At 36.3% G+C, this 16,600-nt stretch overlaps 1 protein-coding gene and 1 long non-coding RNA gene across 3 annotated transcripts in view; one reads left to right on the top strand and one right to left on the bottom strand.

The window, feature by feature from the left end:
• LOC309661398 overlaps window positions 1–16,600 on the bottom strand; it is a 461,885-nt gene that overhangs the window by 188,587 nt on the left and 256,698 nt on the right. The window lies entirely within an intron of this gene.
• PRDM5 (PR/SET domain 5) overlaps window positions 1–16,600 on the top strand; it is a 219,351-nt gene that overhangs the window by 88,703 nt on the left and 114,048 nt on the right. For both annotated transcript variants that reach the window (XM_082462852.1, XM_082462853.1), the window contains exons 4-8: window positions 4,940–5,114; window positions 7,548–7,722; window positions 8,883–8,975; window positions 9,258–9,379; window positions 13,265–13,344. In XM_082462852.1, the coding sequence (XP_082318978.1) occupies window positions 4,940–5,114; window positions 7,548–7,722; window positions 8,883–8,975; window positions 9,258–9,379; window positions 13,265–13,344 (645 nt within the window). The remainder of the gene's footprint in view (window positions 1–4,939; window positions 5,115–7,547; window positions 7,723–8,882; window positions 8,976–9,257; window positions 9,380–13,264; window positions 13,345–16,600) is intronic.

The raw sequence follows: 16,600 nt of genomic DNA, 5'->3' as shown, positions 1-16,600 counted from the left end.
AATCCTTAGGAAGAATTATTATATAGAGTAACATCTGTGAACACTTGAGGGAAAACTTCATCACCTTGTTCTCCTCCTTGACCCTTCTCCTCCTCCCACATTCCATATACAGTCCATCAGGAAATGGTGTCAGCTTCTCTTCAGATCATACTCAGAATCTGATTACTTCTCACCGTCGTCACTGTTTCCCTGCCATAATCCTCCCATGTCACCACTGTCCGTGACCTGGACTACTGTAATAGCCTCCCACCAAAAGTAAATGAAGGCAAATATTAGTGAACTTTTTACTAGTAAGTGCTTTTCTTCTGTAGACACAAGCATATTAGTGTTCTCTTTTACTATGCATATTCGTACAATATTGAGCGACTATTATGAGTATAGCTTATGCTGTGGGGATACATGACGATTCTTGTGCACTTCCTTGAGGAAACCATCTTTGGGGAGACAAGAGGAACACATGAATGTCGTTGATCACATGAATTAAATGATGAAAACCACAGAAATAAATTACAGGTAAGTGTCCAATTGAAGAACTCCTGGAACCTACACGAATGTAGTAGATTAGAAAAGGTTTCATGGAGGGTGAACGTGAGCTATGTCTCAGACGTTGCTGAGGAGTCGTAGCTGGGAGGCCAGGTGGCATCTTTGCAGTTGTACTGAGGAGGAATGAGTTCAGTGTTTTCTGAGAGGAAGTGTCCCAGTTGGACTGAAGAACAGAAGGCAGGTTAGCTTGAAGGATAGTTGGGGATGAGAGGATGAAGTGTGGGTTTAGATTAGCAGTTGGTAAGCCATTGGAGCCGTATTTGGGACAGGACTGGTACCATATATTGAGAATCCTGAGCTGTTGGATACTGGGGGTGGCAGTAAATATTATGGTTAGGAAATCTTTTTTTTTTTTTTTGGCTGCACCACGTGCCCTGTGGGATCTTAGTTCCCCGACCGGGGATTGAACCCGTGCCCCCTGCAGTGGAAGCACGGAGTCTTAACCACTGGACGCCAGAGAAGTCCCAGGAAGTCTTAAGGAGAGCTTAGAGCATGCTTTGGAGAGCACGATGGGTGTAGCTAGAGTGACTCACAGTCCTGGCTTGCCCAGGACTCTCTCAGTTTCAGCACTGAAAACCGCATGTCATGGAAACCCCTCAGGGAAAGCAGATGGTTGGTCACTTAAGGTATAGTATAGATCAGACAAGCAATTGGTACCTGAGGTCCAAACCAGAGTAAAACATGAGCACATTAGCAAGTGAACAGAGCATGACAATCAGAAATCCAGAGCATTTCAGAGCTCTGGTAGGCAGGCAGTGGAGCTGAATTATATTTTGGCTGACAGCAGTTCAGCCAAATGAAATTTAGCATTGTCATAGCAACTTAGCTTATGTGACAGTCTAATTGGAACAAATTTTGAAAAGTAAATATTTTAATCACTGACTTTCAAGTTTTGTTTAATAGTAATACTAATAATGATAGCAGTACTTATCATTAATGAATACTTAACTTGTGCCAGGCACCTTGCTAGAGTTTACAAATATTCTCACTTTTCATCCTCACAACCAGCCTATGAGATAGGCAGCATTATTTTCTCCATTTTATAGATGAAGAAACTGGTGGTTTGAGAGATTAAGCTGTTTGCTCAGTTCCACAGCTAATTAATCATAGAAGGAGACTTGAACCCTGGCCATCCCAAAGCTCTTATTACTATTTGGTACCGATTCCTGGTGTCACGGAACCTAGTTTGTTTATTATTTATTTTTTCCTTTTACTACAAAAGTAATACTTGTTAACTCTAGAAAAATTGAAACACGTGGGCTAGCAGGAGACTATGCAAAGTACAATTTCCTCTATTTAGAAACAAAGTCTGTTGACACCTTTGTTCATATCCTTTTCTTTGGGGGACACCTTGATATATGTTTTTTTCTATACAAATGACATTTGATAAATCTTTTAAAACCAATCGTTAGACATTTATTCTTTTTCAACTTATTTTGTTGGATGTTTAGGCTGTTATAACTTTTTGATACTACAAACAGCTTACAGTAGACATAATTAGTTGAAGACGATATACAAATAAAGCAAAATGAAACGACTGAAAACCACAAAAAATTCATAACGATGGACAGTAATGCAGGAGATGCATAACAGTTGTAAAATCACTCACTCTGTTGTATCTGGATCACCAATACAGTGAAAACCTGTGACTAAGGAGCATTTGCTTTTGAACACACCATGATGTTGAACAGCTTTCTTTCAGTTAAAGTTGAATTTTCAGCGAAGTCCCCTAGAGCCCGCGACAGGATCCATAAGCAGGACCCCAGCCCCCAGGCAAAGTCCCAGGAAGGCGCTTAATCCCTAAAATGTAAATGCAAGGAGTGATTCTGCTAGGAGGACCTGTGTTCAGGGGCATAAGCCGCAAACCTAACGACCAGAAACCGTAGCTGAAATAAAGAGAAGTAAATTTAAGGATCAGAATATTGAAACAGTTATCAAAGCTGGAGGTCATGGCCAGCCTAATGACAGCTGGGAGTTGATGCTCAGCCCCATAGTGCTGGGTCAACGCTGTTTAAATCCCTCTTGCCAAAGGGCCGGAGATTGGGCCTGGGATGAACCTACAGGTGGGGAAAATCACCCCAGAGAGTTTGAGAGAGCTCCAGGGATTAGAAATCCGGCAGGTTCTGACAATCAGAGGTTTTGAAGAAGGAGAATAATATAATGAAAGGTTGTTGAGTGATTGAATCAGTAAGGAAGCAATTTAACAGGATACTTCTTACAATAATTTTATTGTGGAGGCAAATGAAAAGGAAGAGGCTTTTGGTCCGGGTAGTGGTAGGAATTATATGTAGAGAGATACCTAGATATCTGCATTAAATAAATAGATTGGAGCAATACCTGTCATGACATTCCTCTTATCACATGTTTGGCATACAGGTAGAACATGTCCTTGATCCTTGGAGCTTGTAATGCAGCCATTACTTTTATTAAATTGAAGTTTTAACTGGTATGTTAAAATTTTCTTTTATTACAGAACCCCTAAATAGGCATGTTGTGTCTTATGATTGCCGTTTAAGTTAATGCTATCATGTTTTACAATTAAAAATTATTATCTTCTCTTGGTGCTATGAAGGTCATTCATTATAAAATTAATGACTAATATGCTGGAAAGACATTTCAATTAACTTTCTTGGATATTGATCAGATAACCACTAAGATTTATGATTATTTTCTGAAATCTTCATTAGGTGAGCCCTTTGTTGCTTTGGTGACTCTTTTAGCAAGTAGTTTCCAAAACCTGGAAAGTGCCGCTTCTGAGTTAATTGAAAAAGAAATATTTCTTTTGCTGAGTGTCCACATTAGTTTTTGTTTGTTTTTGTTGCACTAAAAGTAACAGTTGTATAGAAGTTAACTGTGTTCTTAATTAGAAATAACTTTCTGTGTTTCTGGAGGTATGAAATTCATGAACTTCCAAGAATGCTGTAAAATATTACAGGAACTTCATTTAATTAACTGCAGCTAATGGTTAAATGTGCTTCATTACTTTGAACTTTTGAATCAATCCTCCCTTACACAGTATTTGATAAATGTGATCATAATTTCTGTCTCATTCATGGAATTTTCTAATATTTATTGTTTTTAAAATGGCAAAGTAATCTTTGTTGTAAGAAGAAACTAAAACAGTATTCAGTATAGACTCCTACTTCTCCCAGCCTCAAAATGATGACTTTATAACAGTTTGAGGCATATTTTCCAGTTTTTCATGGGGTTCTGCTTGTGTATGCATACATATAGATACATGCATATGTTCATTACAGATTTCTCCTCCTCCTCCTCTGTCTCTCCCTCCCTCACCTAGGTGCTATGATATTGCCAAAGGAGAGGAGGCTTTATTCTGTGTTCTTTGCTTTATTGGATTTCACTCCTGGGTGGAGCTTATTGTCCTTCTTCCTTCCCTCACTTGCCCACCGCAGTTCAGGTTATGCTTTGCTTCTCTTTATCCTCAGCAGCCAAGCTAGGAGCCCTCCCAGAACAAATCCTCAACTGTGTAAAAGACATCAATTCAGGGGGTTTCTCCTGGGGACTGCCGGCTAAGCAGCCCCAATTCTGGCTTCCCTGGTAATTGGCCCCAGGCTCAGAGGGGCTTTTTGTATCGTTGGTTCCAAGTATGAAGTTTCTCTGGGGTTTCCTTGGGTTATTCTTTGCTGCATTCCTCTTCTCAGTCTGTTATGGGTTGAGATTTCTTCTGTGTTAGCAACCCTGGCTAATTTCTTCTTCTAGAATTTTCTAAAAAATGGTGGTGCGTTAAGAGTGGAACTTGCTTTCTTCTTCTGTCATTTTAGTGGCATTTAGGTACACGTGATGACCTAGTCAATGTTTTGAACCTCCCAGGTACCTAGTCTTTTTTCTATTCCCGGTCCAGCTTTTTGGAAATTCTTTCAGGGTTCATTTGCAGTTCCTCTGGTTTGTGTTATAACTTGAAAGTTTTCTTCTCCTTTCAGTTTTGCATTTTATATGAATCATAATTAAATCATTGATATCTCATTGCTCTCTGTTTGGGTTCAGAAATGACACCATTACTTAACAGATTTATTTTCTACTGCATTTATGGACCTCCACAAGGTGTTACTGCATAAAGCCAATCAATGATGCAAAATTTAACTTTTAGAAATTTAAATAATTATCCTTATTTCATTTGATAGATATAAATGTCACTATCTTTAATACATATTTGTAGTTTATTTGCCAGGTGACTAAATATTGTCAGTTTCCATCTTCAGTGTTCAGATCAAGTGGAGATATAAAAAAAGGAATCATAACTTTTCATGAGCACGTGATACTCAGTGTATCTTAAAAATGATTTCTTAGTTACTATCAGAAAGGAATGATTTAGCTTTTTTTTTATTATTGAGATATATTGGTCATATAACAGCATATATTTTTAATTTTGTCTCAGGAAGGAGAAAACATTTTCTATTTGGCAATTGAAGATATAGAAACAGATACAGAGCTTCTGATTGGCTACCTGGATAGTGACATGGAGGCCGATGAGGAAGAACAGCAAATTATGACCATGATCAAAGAAGAGGAAGGTAACAACGCTAAAGGACGCTCAACAGCTGGCAGAAAAGGTATTACCTCTAACTGATGGTCCGAGAGAATGAAAACTGTAGGAGAAATAAAGTTTGAACTGTGCTTGATTATAATTGCAATATAATAGGGTGTTCTCAAAATAAAGTTAGTTTTTGTCAGAACTCTCGGAGGATATCCAGTTGTGTGCCTCTCTTCCAGCAGGAAGGGAATGATGGGTTGGGGTGGGTGATGGATGTGCCCTGTAGGACTGCCACGCCAAGGTCAGGGGCAGCTCCCAGCTTCCACTGCTCTCACTGGTGGGTGGCTAGTAATGAGGATTTTTGTACTCTAGCCCCGCGTCTGCCATTCATCCATGTTATAACCAGGCAAGTCACTAACTCTGAGACTTTACTTTCTCATCTGCACATGGGGAAAGGTGAGTGCAGAGGTCCTGCTGGGCCCTGTGGGATTATTCCTGGGCCTCACTCTTAAGATCCTTTGAGAATCTGGAGCATCTGGAAATCCTTCTTTGTTCTGATCATAGAGGCCTACAGCATTGCTGGGTTGTTCTAGTAGGGTAACCAAAAATGTGTGATTATCATAGGTAGACTTGCTTAAATCAGCCCTGCAGTCTAGGAGATAGATGTCACTTGTTTGTCATCTGCCAGGGAATACTCAGTTGTTGTTAGGGCTTGTTTCTGTTATGTTGTGTTTTACTCCTGATGGGGTTTGAGGGAAATCTGAATGGTGTTAAGGGTGTTCACATTTTGTACAAGGCTGATACTTAACTATAGAGAATTTTTCCATTTTGCTTAACAAAGCCACTTCAGAAGCAGCACTGGTTTCCTTAGTCACTGTGGTATTAATGTCTTTTATGTGAATTTTCTATTCTAACTGTATGTCATTGGCTGAAAAAGTATGAGTATTGCCAGTATTGCCAGATTATGCTTCTGTTTCTTTATTTTAGTTGGAGTATTTAAAAGGAAGATGAGGACAGGCTATCTGTTTTGTCTTTCCGAATATGCATTATGCTGTTTGGAATGTCAGATTTGGGGTGATGGGAATTATTTCTGTACTATTCTGTGTTTTCTTTATTTTTGTATTTATTTTCAACGTTGCCCCCAGGGTACGGTATTACTGTGTCCACTATTTTACCTTAAAAATAAGTCTCCTACTTATTACCACCCTGATTTTTCTTTATTTAGTTAACAAAATATCAATTTCTATTACTTTTGTAAGAAGAATCAACAGAAACTTACACAGATTCTTAGAACATATGAATCATGTGCTTATATTGTTGATATTTTTATTTTAGAATTCAGTTTTGTTTATAAAAGCAAAATATAAAGCCCAAAAAACAAACAAACAAAAACCCCCCAAAACAGAAGCAAAACCAACCAAACAGTGATCAGAAGAAACAAAGAATCCACTCAAATGTCAAGCAGTGGAGAGTTTGGTTAAATAAGTAAATTATGGTACCTTAAGTTTAAAAAAAATTAGACTTGAGAAAATATTAAATGGAAAAAAGAGCAATACATGAAATTGCATAAAAAGTATGATCATAACGGTTCTTAGACTGCGTGTAAAATATGAATGCACAAAAGACAACTCAGGCATGGAAATAGATGACAGCAGTTGTCTCTTCAGGGTGGGGTTATTGGTGATTTTTAGTCTCATATTTTCTGCATTTTATCTAAATCTAACTTTGGGACTTCCCAGGCAGTCCAGTGGTTAAGACTTCTCATTCCAGTACAGGGGGTGCAGGTTCGATCCCTGGTTGGGGAGCTAAGATCCCATCTGCTTCGCGGCCAAAAAACTAAAATGTAAAACAGAAGCAATATAGTAACAAATTCAATAAAGACTTTAAAAATGGTCCACATCAAAAAAAAAATCTTTAAAAAATTTAATCTTATTTGATAATCAGAAAAAATATGTAATTTAAATAGCACACTTTGAAAAATTTGGGTAGGGCCATGACAGCCCATATAGGACTGACAGCCAGAGAGACAGTGCAGCCTCACTCCACCTACTGTAATGAGTGCTGCTTTTATGACCTTGGCCTTTTTTCACATATATGTGAGATTCCCCTTGGTAATCCAACATAGTTCCCCTTGGTTGGGTTTTTCTCTTCTTGCAGCTAAAAGTGAACTCAAGATGACCCGTTTCAGGGAAGACTTTGGCGTTGCAATTCAATATTTGTTATAACTCTTTGATGTGAAAAGTTAATGTTACAGGGTAACTTAAAAATTGATTTTGATTTTGTATTAATTTGGTGAAACACAAGTTAAATGATTTAAAAAACAATGTATTGTTCTAGTAACACTTCCTATTATTTTTCGTGGGCAACCTATTCATACTCATAGAGGTAATAAAAATTTACTAATCTGGTACCATTAAGCACAATTAATTTTGATTTTAAAATGAGGGCAAAACTGAGCAGTTCTTGGCTCTTCATTTTTGTCTTACAAATCTGCTTGCTTGTAAATACGCAGATCGCTTTGGCTGTAAAGAGGACTATGCCTGTCCCCAGTGTGAATCGAGTTTTACCAGTGAGGAAATTCTTGCTGAGCATCTTCAGACATTGCACCAGAAACCCACAGAGGAGAAAGAATTTAAGTGCAAGAGCTGTGGGAAGAAATTCCCAGTTAAACAGGCTTTGCAAAGACAGTGCGTACATTCAAGAGTATATCTCAAATTATAAGCTGACACGTTGTTTAACTGTTTCATTCAGTTTGTCTTATAGTTTCTAACCTGTGTGCGTGTGTGATGGTGTGTGTGTAGAAATGAAGCATTCTCTGTTGTCACTGTCGTAAACTTTTCTTACTATAGTACATTGATTTTTGAAACATTCTGATTATGAAGTTTAACCAGTAAACATTGTTCATGCTAATCGATCTTTGTCCATTTAATAACTTGCCGTTAAATATTAAGCTCATTGGTGTACTAATTTGAAATCTGATATGCATAATTTAGCTAGTGCTTTGAGGTGGCAGATCAAGTTTCAGCGGTCTGCATTGGATATTCCCTCTGAAATCTGTAAAAAAATGAAAAGAAATAGTTTAAGAAATGGAGAGAATTCAGAGTGTGAAGAATACAGGGCCATTTTGGGAAGCACTGTTTATTTCCTAGCAATGTTGGAGAAATAATTTAAAGATGAATATGTACAAGATAGATGATGAAATGAATTAAATGGTCCCAATCATTGCTCTGCACCCTTTATTATTTTAAATATTTATATTAACAGCATATTAAGTTATCCTTTTACTTAAGTATTTTACAGTATCATGAATTATTAAAAATGAGAAAGTGGATACATATATTTACAAACTTATTTTTAACAGAATGTCACCTTGCATGTGAGCAAGAAATCTTTAACATAGGCTTAATGTTTCATTTTTTAATTCATTAAAGAAAAATTCTAAAACATGCTGTATTTCATATTAAGACAGTTTTCATATATGCATCCACTTTTGCTTATGAAATTTGAGATGAAAAATTTCTGTTGAAAACTTAAACTTAAAACTTGGAAATTCTCTTACACACTCTTTAAAAAACCAAGCAAGGGCTATATATCGTTTTTAATGAATAGATTTTAAAACTGTGTTCTAGTCAGCTTTTATTCAATTTAGTATTATATATTCTACACCAAACATACTTTTGCTGAGCTGAGTCTTATAGTTAAACTGTAGGTGCTACTTAAAATTTTAAAGGGCAAAAAGCAGAATGAAAAGAGAGATCATGAATGTGACTTTATTCAAAGTAGAGATATTTTCATAAGTTTTTGTCTTAAGACTTCCAGTTTTTGTTTTTTTTCTATTTCCCCTCAGTGTTCTTCAGTGCTCAGCGAAAAGCAGTCTGAAGGATTCTTCACGAAGTTTTCAGTGCTCTGTTTGCAATTCTTCCTTCAGTTCAGCATCGAGGTTTTGTATCTGAGTTATCAGATGGCTGTTAGATAATTGCGGGTCATTATTGGCATGCATGCTTTCATGCTTCTTAGTGATTTAGTATCATATGGCTACAGAATTTCAGTGCTTTCCTTCCTACCTGCCTAGGTAACACTTGTAATGACCCTGAAACTCTACTGGGGAGCATGCATTACAAAAGCCAGCCTGGATGTTAGAAGTTTGTAGTTTGAAGTTTGAAGTTTGTAGTTTGTCTTCACCATTTCTTCTCCCTGTTTCCCATTGCTGGTTGTCTTGTAGTTTTGAGCAGCACCAGGAGACTTGCCGGGGAGATGCCAGGTTTGTGTGTAAGGCTGACAGCTGTGGAAAGAGACTGAAGAGCAGAGACGCCCTGAGAAGACACCAGGAAAACATCCACGCCGGTGAGAACTCATCAGAGGGTTGTTTTCAAAGGGGTTTCCTCTCCCCAGGCCACAGCGATCTGTTTTTAATTCTCACTCTTGAGGCGAGAGCTTGCTTTTCCATTGTATTTCACACAGATGTAGAGCTCTGGAAATGGAATTTTTTTCTTTCACTGAGCACTGTTTCTTTTTGATTTCAGCAGTATTTGTCATTTTTCCTATCTCTGAATCAATCATAACTGGAAACCTAAGCTAGAATCTAGTTGTGCTTGGTAGCCAGGTGCATTAAGAGTTAATGTTTTAAGTAATAATTTTAATATTTTAGCATGTGAAATTTCTCTTTTAGTAGATATATTTTAAAGCTATTAAGTGATGCCCTTCTGCCTTAATATTTTTACAGTAAAATTCCATTTTTAAAAATCCTTATATTTCTTCTATATTGGAGAAAATTACTGGCTACATTTTGACATGCTAATTGAATATATTTGGATTTATAAAGTAGATACTATTTGAATTCCTTCTAATGGCTAGCTAAACAATAAGACAAATAGAAAATTTGTCACTTAGATTTCATCTGCTTAGCACATGGTAAATGTATTTTGACTTTAGGGATTGAATCTGTTGCACTAAATCGAACAGATGACTATTGTCAGAGTTAATGTTTTATTTCTTCAGTGTCTTTTCCTTAAAGGAGGCTGAGGTTCATGGCACTCCTCTTATCCTTCTATACTTACATTTTTCTCATGTGTTTACTTTTGCCGTTGGCTTCTGGGTGGAAATGTCTTTCTGCATATGAGGAAAGTGTTATTTCTTTTCTCTTATCCTGTTTATTCTCACATTCAGGAGAAAAGAATAATCGGTGCTCAGTTTCTGTTTTCTATATTTGTTCATTGTCCAAAAAGTGTCTCTTTTAATGCTAGTTACAACTTCTCACCAGCAGTTCGGGCTGCACACTCAGTAAAGCCATATTTGAAAGCTCAGGGTGGCAGAAGGTATGGGCTTGTGAGATGTGGCTTCAGAATGGTGCACATCACTTGGACTTCACAGTGTTCTGATTTCTTTCTTTCCTTTTGAGGGATGTAGAGAAGATGCCATTTTTCTGAATTCTTTATACTTGGGCCTTTCCTATCTTTGCAAAAGGCAATCATAACTTTTTGATAGACCTGTCTCTTCCTAGTTTTTGTTTTTTTTAAAGCTGTTATGTTTAAAATGCTGTTCTTAATTTTCTCCATCTTTGTCTGCAATGTATTATAACAAATCTTTCATGTCATTTTTAAAGTTAACTTTGCTTGAACTAAGTAAAAAACCAGATGCACACTGAAACCCTGGAAACTTGCATTCTTATTATTGGGCATGTGGTCTTCAGACTGTGCTAGAAGCATAATTTCTTTTGAGGCTTCTTGTAGTTGGTCTTGGATATTAAAATATTACTGATTCCGAAAACTTCTGGTGATTTTGTAGGAAATAATTTATAAAAGGAAGTTTTTTATTTTTCTGTGTTGTGGATCACATAAAATGTGAAACTTACACTCTTTCAGCCAGAGGCCACCATGCATACTTTTTGCTGGAATTGGTACTCAGTCAGTCATTCATAGCCTCTCTCTTGCTTCTTCCCTTGCGTCTGTGAGCTACACAGACGTTTGGGGAAAGAATATTCCATATTCAGAATAGCGAAAAAAGCGGTGTTCATACATACGGTCGTAGAACGCTTTACTGTAGAAAGACGAAGGTGTTCAAGGAAAGAGAAGATCTTGCAGCTTTTACCACCGACAATGACAAATGTTCCTTGTTAGGTGATATGAATTGAAGATGCTGAGAAGAGAGAAGCTGACTTTTTAAACATGGATCACATTTTTCCATAGAAACTGTAACACATGGTGGGTAGGTTCTCAGACTAGCTCCTAGAAGCACACTTAACCCACATCGTGCTGAAACTCGCAGTACTTAAGTGACTACGTATTCAGTACAGTTGTATTAATTTTCAGTGCATCTCCTCCTGCCTTTGTAGGTAATGTGTTCCTGACTGTTCTTGAAAGCTGAATCAGAAAGTCAAATGTCAGACTTAACCTGAATATAGTAAAACTAAAATGGTGTAAAGTCTAGCTGTGGCTTTGTAGATGCTATTGTCCTTGAACCTGGGGAAGCTTGTAGGATGATGACCTTCCCAGTTACTCAAGAGGAAACAGTGAAGGGTCTAACTTCCTTAATTCGCCTTAACCATCTTTCTCTTTTGATTTCGATTCTGTGGATGCTGACATAGAGATTTTGTATTTATGGGAAATAACATTTGTCTACATTCTCAGGCAAACAGTCATAACTTTTCCCATGTTTCTTCTCTGAGGAACTAGGATTCCAGTCCTAGGATGAAGAATAGAAGCTATAGGAGGAGAGAAGAGATTGAAGAGTAGGGATGGGGGTTTGGTGTATTGCCTGTGATTCTAGCTGGAGGAGCCATGGCAGGAGTATTGGGATAAGGTGAAACAGGTGGTTGTGGAAATGTCACTTCTCTTTCTCTTCTCTCCCTCGAGACTGACCTACCTTGTGGGAAAGAATAAGGTCTAGTCTCAGAGAGCAGCTGATTTGAGGGATAAGCTAGGGAAATAAAGGATTGTGGATTAAAGGAGGGAAATACCAGCTGGTGCAAGCTAGAAAAGAGGGGGAATATTCTTTCTCAGTGGCCCCTCATGTATAATAGATATGGATGGAGAATTGATGACCAAATGCATGCTGTCAGATAATCATTTTGCTTGGGAGAATTTTCTCCTTTAATAGCCATATTACTTGTCAATCACCAAGAAAATTTTTCTTGGCTATACTGTTTGGCATGCTAAAAATAGTGCATTATATGAAATCCATATCTTGAATGATAAGACAAAAATTAATATTTTCCTTTTTTTGAAAGTGTTCCTCTCTCGTAAACAGTCTTTTAATAAAGTCACTTTGTAATCTTGTTTTCTACTGATTTTAGATTTCTTTCAAGAAAATAGAGAAGTAAGGTAGTGGATGGGGTTGAGGTTTTGGCAGGAATAGCCATGGATTGGTCATTTTGGGGGACAGGCAGTGGATACATACATGGTGGTTCATTTTATTATTTGTTTACTTTTTGAGTATTTGAAATCAATCAGTTAAAAATTGAAAAACCATTCTGTGGTTATTTATGGTAGTGCAGATGATATTGTTATTATATCATATTTGAAAATCTTGTTTTATTGAGTCTTTTGTTTTTTTATAACCACTGTGAAATTTGAAATTTGAAATGGTCTACTGTAATTATAATCACTATATAAGAAGACAAGATTGAGCTTTGTTTTGATTTGTAAAATAATATGAATGCCAATATAATGTTTTATTGTTCTTGATTTCACTTTAGTCTCGTTTTTAACATTAATATGATAAATCATATACTCTCAGATCTTGCAGGCTGATCAAGTCTAGTGCTGAAAAGAATAATCTGTGAATTCCATTTTTAAAAATCCAGCTGATTAAATCAAATACTCTGTTAAAATTTAAAGCAAGTAGCAAAATCAACTTATGAGTTAATAAATACAGTTTTTCTTTTATGTACACATTTGATTAATTTTAATTTTTCATGGAAGTGTGCTTTTCTCTTTTAATACTAAATTAGTACTTGGAAAGGTGAAAGGCCCATTTTGTATATGTAGAAAGTGGTATACCAAGCTGAATATTTCTCAGATTTTGAAAGCATTTAAAATGTAGCCTCTTCTTTATCTGAGTTTAATGGATATATCTACAACACTGAAAATTTTGGAGTTGTAAGTTAAGAAGATGAAAATACCTGTTTAGAAATTATAAATCACCTAGAAACCTGTATCTAATACTCCTCTTAATATACTTATATAAATCATGATGGTATGTTATTTTATTTTGTTTGTTGTTTTTGTTTAGGGGATCCTAAGAAAAAACTCATATGTTCAGTGTGCAATAAAAAGTGTTCTTCAGCATCAAGCCTGCAGGAACATAGGAAGGTCAGTAAGATAAAGACTAATGCTCATCATAGTGTAAGATCTTTTAGTCATTTATAGTGTCGGCCATGAAAATTTTTAGCTGATTTTTATATTGTAAAGACAGAGTTTTGTCATTAATTTAACTACTAACACATTCTAAAATGCAAGACTGATATGCAGAAAAGTGAACTCTTGCAAAAGAATATTTTGAGTTGTTTATTGTTGTTCAGAATTAGTAGAAATATTTCTCCAACACAGTATTGTGTCTGACTGACACCTCATACTGGTTTCAAGCTTTCCCAGTTGCTGTTTGCTCAGGAAATACTATATATTTGAGGAAACCGTATATTTCTGTGTATTTATGATATGCTCTGCAGTGACATTTAGCTTAAAATGGATGCATATTATAGTTAAGTGTGGCAAAACAAAGACAAAGAGCTCTATTATTTTGAAGCGCTAAAAATAATGTAGAAGAATGTCAGAGTGTTGTTAGCAGAAACGATTATGCAATTGACCCTTGAACAACAGAGGTTTGAACTGTGCTGGTCCACTTATAGCAGATTTTTCCAGTAAATACATACTCCAGTACTACACGATCAGGGGTTGGTTGACTATGCAGATGCGGAGGGCCCACTGTAAAGTTACACGATTTTTCCACTGCAGGGAGAGGTTGGGGGGTGGGAGTGGGGTGCAGTGGGTCCAACCCCCAAACCCCCGTGTTGCTCAAGGGCCAACTGTATTAGGAGAAAATAAATTTAATACATTTTGCAATAAGCATTAAACTTACTAAGTTGCTATTTTAATGTGAAAGTTATCCTGAAAAGTAAATGACAGTTATTAACCCTAACAACATTTATGACAGAATAGAATTAAATTAAAATTTAGATTTTGTTCATATCATGGCAGAGTCCAAAAATATATTTTATATTATATTACAATAACAAAGATATAAATGATTATTTCCTGAGTTCATATATTATTTTTTCAGAATATCTAGGAGCATATGATATTGTCTTTTAGTCATTTAATACTAAAGAAGAGAGGAGATGGTACTAGTGAAAGTAAAATTTTACTTTTGTTATGGTTTGTAAATTGAATTTTGTCTCTTTATTTGTGTGTCTCTATATTGCAAAATAACTTGACAGGCCTTAAAATTCATATGATATTCAATGCCGTAGCTCCAAGCATGTGCTGTGGATTTAGCCTGTAATATATAAGATAGTTGAATTGTTAAGACGTCTGAGGTTATATCCTACATGTTGAGTGATTATGATCCTTAGGGAGAAATAATGCAACAGCACTGGACAGGGGTGAAGACAGTGGATGTCACCTTCTTCTGTCCCTAACCCCCCATGTAACATTGGGCCTGTGTTCTCTCATTTATTAAGTGTGACTTTGAACTGATCAGTGCCTTTAATTACTTCTCTTAAGTGCCATGAAACTACATTTTTTTTTTCTTTTCAGTTTCCATGTGGTTATTTTATCAGATTGTTTAAAAATATGGAGTACTTCAAGAATTTGCATATCATTCTTGTTCAGGGACCATGCTAATCTTCTCTGTATCATTCCAAATTTAGTGCAAGTGCTGCTGAAGCGAGCACTGAAGCTACTTTTTTTTTTTTTTTTTTAATTTATTTATTATGTTTATTTTTGGCTGTGTTGGGTCTTCGTTTCTGTGCGAGGGCTTTCTCCAGTTGCGGCGAGTGGGGGCCACTCTTCATCGCGGTGCGCGGGCCTGTCACTATCGTGGCCTCTCTTGTTGCGGAGCAGAGGCTCCAGACGCGCAGGCTCAGTAATTGTGGCTCACGGGCCTAGTCGCTCCGCGGCACGGGGGATCCTCCCAGACCAGGGCTCGAACCCGTGTCCCCTGCATTGGCAGGAAGATTCTCAACCACTGCGCCACCAGGGAAGCCCTGAAGCTACTTTTTAAAGGAAGTTTTGCACAGAACTCCAGTCCAGATACTGCTGCTTTTACGTCTCTCTTCCTCCCTTCTCATCACCCTTAAGGTTTCTGAAGCAGAACCTGGTCTGAGACAAAAAGATTAAATCCAGTTGAATAAACATTAAAAAAAAAAATCCTCATACTTTTATAATTCTTTGATTTCCTTCCCTGATCTTAAGAAGTTGAAATTTAAGATATCTTACCAAATTTCAGATTTTCTCAAATAGACTATTTCAACAAAATTGGTGGTGGGGCATACTTCTGAAAAGTGTTCTCTTTTCCATTTATTTTCTTCATAAGAACTTTTCCCCCAGGGAATATCCTGGTAGATTTAAATCCTACCTGGTGGTGGTGGAATACAGCCATTCTGTTTCTGCAGATGTTAATAACTTAGTAGCTCAGTGCAGCTCTTCATTACAGCATAACTCTTCTGACTTAGCCTTTCTGAATCCACAGGCGGCTTTTACTGACTCCATTTTTGACTATTCTTATAGTTGGGTATGTCTAATGTCTAATAGAGTTTGGTTGTAGTATTTCACCTTGCCAGTAGATGGTGCTGTATGAATATGTCAAATTTATATTATAGTCTAGAGCAGTGTCTTTCTTACATTACTATGTACTGCCCTATATTACAATAAGATATATTATGACCCTTCCTGAAAATTATTTAATTTGGGACTTCAAATGATAAGTTATTACACTCCATGTCAATTTAATAAGCTGGACATTTTACAAAAGGCGCTTTACTTAGCATTAGGCATTAATTAGTGTCATTTTCACTTTAAATCTGATTGTTTTATTAAACTTTTTTAGGAGTTTTGAAAATAGCTTTGGATTGAATTTTCCACTATAAATAAGATAGTCAATACAAAAATGCTTTCATGTACAGTAAATATTCTGTTTTATAATTTTGATAATATCAATTCAATTCAACCTTTAAAAATGTTTCATGTTTCAGAAGCCATGAGAGTTAAGTGAACAAATATGAGTATATTTTGCAGTAATTTATTTAACAGCTGCCATTTTTATATGGATAAATAATTTAAAATTTGTATATACTAATTAAAATTTAACATTAAAAATGAAAATGAATATGTTTTCATTTATGTATGTCTCAGAAGGCACATCATCATTTTTTAGAGTAGCTTATTATAAAAGATATATGTTACAGAAACAGAGTTTAAGAATATAAATCTGTTCTTATTATCTTTAAATAAACATTACACCTCATATCATTGCTGTGAGGATCTTTGATGATTGAAGATGTTGCCTTTAAAATTTCTTAGGCTGAAAGTTTTCCTGCTGTACTATGTGGTACTTGCCTTCCGAGTACTT

The sequence above is a fragment of the Balaenoptera physalus genome (genome assembly GCF_965194825.1).
Source record: "Balaenoptera physalus genome assembly, chromosome: 5".
Lineage (NCBI taxonomy): Eukaryota > Metazoa > Chordata > Mammalia > Artiodactyla > Balaenopteridae > Balaenoptera > Balaenoptera physalus.
Note: the sequence above shows the minus strand (reverse complement) of the source record. Positions and strands in the feature narration are given on the sequence as shown.